The sequence below is a fragment of the Myotis davidii genome, unplaced genomic scaffold (genome assembly GCF_000327345.1).
Source record: "Myotis davidii unplaced genomic scaffold, ASM32734v1 scaffold17, whole genome shotgun sequence".
Classification (NCBI taxonomy): Eukaryota; Metazoa; Chordata; class Mammalia; order Chiroptera; family Vespertilionidae; genus Myotis; species Myotis davidii.
In genome coordinates this window covers 116,332-121,115 of record NW_006288624.1, presented here as the reverse complement: position 1 = coordinate 121,115, position 4,784 = coordinate 116,332, and the positions used below count along the sequence as shown (strand labels likewise).

General features: G+C 40.2%; 1 protein-coding gene across 8 annotated transcripts in view; it reads left to right on the top strand.

Moving 5' to 3' along the window:
• Positions 1-4,784, top strand: part of PSEN1 (presenilin 1) — a 72,901-nt gene that overhangs the window by 57,339 nt on the left and 10,778 nt on the right. For all 8 annotated transcript variants that reach the window (XM_015562009.1, XM_015562007.1, XM_015562008.1 and 5 more), the window contains 2 exons: positions 1,021-1,107; positions 4,494-4,667. In XM_015562009.1, the coding sequence (XP_015417495.1) occupies positions 1,021-1,107; positions 4,494-4,667 (261 nt within the window). The remainder of the gene's footprint in view (positions 1-1,020; positions 1,108-4,493; positions 4,668-4,784) is intronic.

Sequence of the window (4,784 nt, the reverse complement as noted above, 5' to 3'; positions counted from 1 at the left end):
CCCTACCCCCCAGTGTCTGTCCATTCTATGCCATTTTTAGTTCCATGAAATATATGAGAAGCACTATTTTTTTTTTCTAAAGAGAAGCACCATTTTAAAGTATTGATATTATCTCTTAATTAAAATGTGACAGAGATACGAATGTATGTATCTATGTATATATATTTTTTTCTTATTCTGCATATGTAACACAGGCTCGCATTATTGAAATTCCCAGAAATGGCCGAAACCAGTTTGGCTCAGTGGATAGAGCATCGGCCTGCGGACTGAAAGGTCCCAGGTTCGATTCCGGTCAAGGGCATGTACCTGGGTTGCCGGCACATCCCCAGTGGGAGATGTGCAGGAGGCAGCTGATCGATGTTTCTCTCTCATCGATGTTTCTGACTCTCTATCTCTCCCCCTTCCTCTCTGTAAAAAAATCAATAAAATATATTTAAAAAAAAACGAAATTCCCAGAAATGACACATGATATGAAGGAAACTTATTCCATGCACTTTTAGAATTATAATAAGAATATGATACTCTTGTGAACTCTATTTTGTCCTCTAATTTAGTTCCAAGAAGTAGTTTTTATCCGTGAATTCACACTATTTTAGGAAATTCAACTAGTCCAGCTACTGTTGCAGTGGAATCTTGCTGGCCTGAAGAGTTTTCCTTTTGGTAACTTTTCAGGGACTGTGAATGATGATGAGCAGTTTTACAATAGCAGCTGCAGTTTTAACACTACAGTAAACATTTAATTTCAGAATTTTTTATATGCCAGAATCAAAGAGAACCTGTTGTGTTTTTTAAAATGCATTTAGTTCTGATTTTTAAGCATGCTTTAGGGGACATTAAGAAGATTGGTAGGAAGAGGTTAATGGGGAAAAAGGATGACCTAGGTAATACTTTCAACAATAAGATTAAAAGAAAATAAAAAAAGATTGGTGATTTGTGTAGAGAACTGATGGCCTGTTGTCTATTCGTGCACTTCCCTTCTGTGTTTCCAGTGCTTACCTGGACTTTTGTCTTTCTCAACAGCAACCATGGTGTGGTTGGTGAATATGGCAAAAGGAGACCCAGAAGCCCAAAGGAAGGTATCCAAAAACTCCAATTATAATGAACAAAGTAGGTAAATTTTATTTGGTAATTTCCTGGGGTTTATTTAGGTCATTGTCATCTTATAGGCTAACAATTAGTTATAAAGTGGTGATTGTAACCTTTTTCTTTGGTTCCTTTGAGAATCTCCTGAAAGCTGTGGTAATACCCAGTAAAAATACAGATAAATATTAAGGAGTCCAGATGGTCCAAACCCAATAGTACAGCCAAGACACCCTAGGTTAAGAATTTCTGCCGTTGCGTACCATTAACACCAGTATGAAAGTTTCAAGTGGAGGCTGATTTTAAAAAGAACAGGTAGCCTTTCCCTCCAAACCTGTTGAAAATGAGAATCTCTTGTTTGACATGGCCAGACCAACTTACAAGTAATTTTATTTTAGATGTGATCATGATTATACTGAGAAGATAAAACATTCTGGGAGGACATGACTTTCTGGACGAGGCTGATGACCTAAGAGGGGAGATGGATAGGCCCACGTATGAAACTGCTGAATAGATTAAGGAGAATATAAGTTAGAAGTTATTAGAAAGAGTTGAATAACAAAACAATATCAATAGTCAAGAAGAAAGGAAACTTTTTTTAAAGAAAAGCAAACGGGTAACCTTATGAGGAAGCTGAAAAACAGAAGTAGATTAGAAGTTGGTGAGAGAAGTGAAAAGGGCCTTCACTGAGCTGCTGTTTGTCAGGAAAGGAAGGGGTTAGGTTTTATAGAGCCAAGAAAACTGCTTTTTCAGCTTTTGGGTAACTGAGGACACTTTCAACTGGGAATTCTTATTTGGGACCCAAAGATTCCAGGTTCATTCTGCAGTGAGCAAAGCAGCGGAACAAGGTGATATTGCACCCACAGTCGACCTGGTAGAGAAGTAGGAAATATATTGGAAATAATTGCTACAAGTTTGGTTATTATGTTAACCTGTGTTAAGCTAAAGCAAATTTAAAGGTTGTCTGTGAGTATATGTGTTTATATGTATGTGAGTATGTGTGTTTATTTGGCATGTCAATATTTTATTCTTTTGATAAATGTTGATTGAGCACCTAACTGTGCCTGATATTTTGCTAGGTACTGGGGATATAGCACTGAACGAGATACCCTGTTCTGGGGAGCTTGTAGCCTATTTAGGGCAGTGGTTCTCAACCTGTGGGTCGCGACCCCTTTGGCGGTCGAACGACCCTTTCACAGGGGTCGCCTAAGACCATCCTGCATATCAGATATTTACATTATGATTCATAACAGTAGCAACATTACAGTTATGAAGTAGCAATGAAAATAATTTTATGGTTGGGTCACAACATGAGGAACTGTATTAAAAGGGCTAAAAGGTTGAGAACCACTGATTTAGGGGGACACAAACATTCAACAGATAATTCATACAGTTGTTGGTAAGTCCTATAAAGGAGAAGTCTAAGTTGTTATGAAAGTTTAGGTAGAAGAATTTCATTTATTCTGGAAAGTCAAGGAAGGCTTCCTTGGGGAAGTGATACTAGATGAAGAATGGAAGGTTTTCCAGAAGAGGAAACGACCTGGGCAGGGGCCTTGAAGTGAGGAGCTGGATAAGCTGCAGAGTCCTCAGGGGAGTGCTGTTGGTATTTTGGGTGGGGCAGTTCTTGGTAGTCATGTGGGACTTCTCCCACTGCAGGATATCTGACATTCCTGGCCCCTCACCCACTAAATGCTAATCGTGACTTCCAGGTATTACAACTCAGAACTCCTCCAGCATAGTTAGTTCCAAATGCCCCTGGGAAAACACTGGAGGAACTAGTCACATTGGGGCAAAAGGGCATAGGCCTCCAGGAGGGATGTCTACACAAGGAAAGAACAGAACAGAGCTGGGAGGTTACCTGACTATGAACTCTGTTAAGAGTTTGAGGATGAATTAGTCGTAATACATAGAAAATTAGTTAAGGGGAAAAAATTAGGCAGTTTTCCAGAGAAAACAAAAAGTCATACAGAAGAAGCAAATGTAATTAGAGTATATTCTGGTTGTAGCCAAGTATTTTAGTTGTGAATACTTTTTGCATTGTGATAGTATAAAAATTGAAGTTAACATAAAATTATGATGAATTGAGAATATGGGGAGAGGTAAATTTCCATGTGTGCATGGAAAGCTATGCTTCATTTCCCTGGAGGAAGTGATTGAGTTTTAACCTAAAATAAAAACATCAAGATATAACACTATGAACATGCTATTTATAATTAATTATGAAGGTTAATACCAAAGGAAACAGCTGAGCAGTTTGAAAGTAGGAGTGAGAATTAGGAGGAGGGAAGAGACAGAAGAGGGACTGTTGTTTTATTTATAAACCTTATGCTTATATGACTTCACAAACTCCGAACCAGGGAAGATTCCATTTCGTGGTGACCTGGTTAAGAAAAAATACAGAATTGTGAGGACCCCTCCCAGAAAAAATGTATGCAAGGGAGAGGCCTGAAGTGTGCAGGCTTAATTTATTCATGGTAAATCGACCTCTGCTATGAACATTTGTCACTTTTATAAACAAAGAAAAAATATCAACTCCACTTAATGTATTATAAATATTTTTGATATGTGGAAGGTTCTCAAGACTCGCATGTTATGCTCACAATTTTCAGACTGACAGTCATCACAAAATGAACAGCCCATAAGAATGCGTTTTCTACCCACCCCCCACCTCACCTCCCTACGTGCAGGAGTGGTCTCCTTGTATAACTTAGGCACTGAAGCCAGAGCTGAGTTTTCAGAAACGAGTGGTTAGAAAGCTTTCAGCTGCAAACATCAGAAAAACCAACTTGTTTGCTTTAAACAAGAAGAAATGTGTTCTCTCACATGACCAGAGTCCTGAGGTGTAGACATTTGTAGGGTTGGTTAATTTTGTGGCTCATCAGTATTATCAAGGGCCCAGGTTCTTTCCGTCTTCCTGCTGTGCCATCCTTAAATATAGGCTTGGTCCTTAGCCCACTGCTCCTCATGGTCACAAGATAACAAGTACAGTTCCAGGCATCATATCCAGATAAGACAACATCCAGGGGAAAAAGGGGGCAGTTAGTAGAGTGAGAAAAATTTCCCCCAAATTCCCAGCAGGCTTTGCCTCATCACACATTGACTGGTACCAAACCCACAGCCTCTGAGCTTTCATTGGGAAGAGGAATGCTGGAGTTGGATCGATCAGGGCTTGCCACCTGAGTCACATGAGTGAGAGGTGGGAATCCAGACACAGCAGGACTGCCCTCAGGAATAGGGGAGAAATGGCCATTGGGTAAGCAGTCAGCAGGCCCTGCTACAGCCCATGTTTTGTGGTGTAGGAGCCAGCTAACCAGTTATGACGACAGTCAAGTTACTGTTTCCATGTAACTTTCTTAAAGGTATTAAGAAAATTTTCCGAATATTACAGTTGTGATTTCTGTTTTTTCTTGAAGACACAGGGAGTGAGCCACAGAACCCTGTGACAGAGAGCGATGATGGTGGCTTCAGTGAAGAGTGGGAAGCCCAGCGGGACAGTCGCCTGGGACCTCATCACTCTACAACCGAGTCACGAAGTGCTGTACAGGAGATTTCCAGCAGCATCCTAGCCAGTGAGGACCCAGAGGAAAGTATGTGCATTTCTCTAACCGAAAGTCATGGGTTCCTGTAGGTGCTGCAGCATCAAACCCTCCCAAAATAAAATGAACTGAGAGCACTAGTCTACTTCTAAAGAACAGTACAGCTTT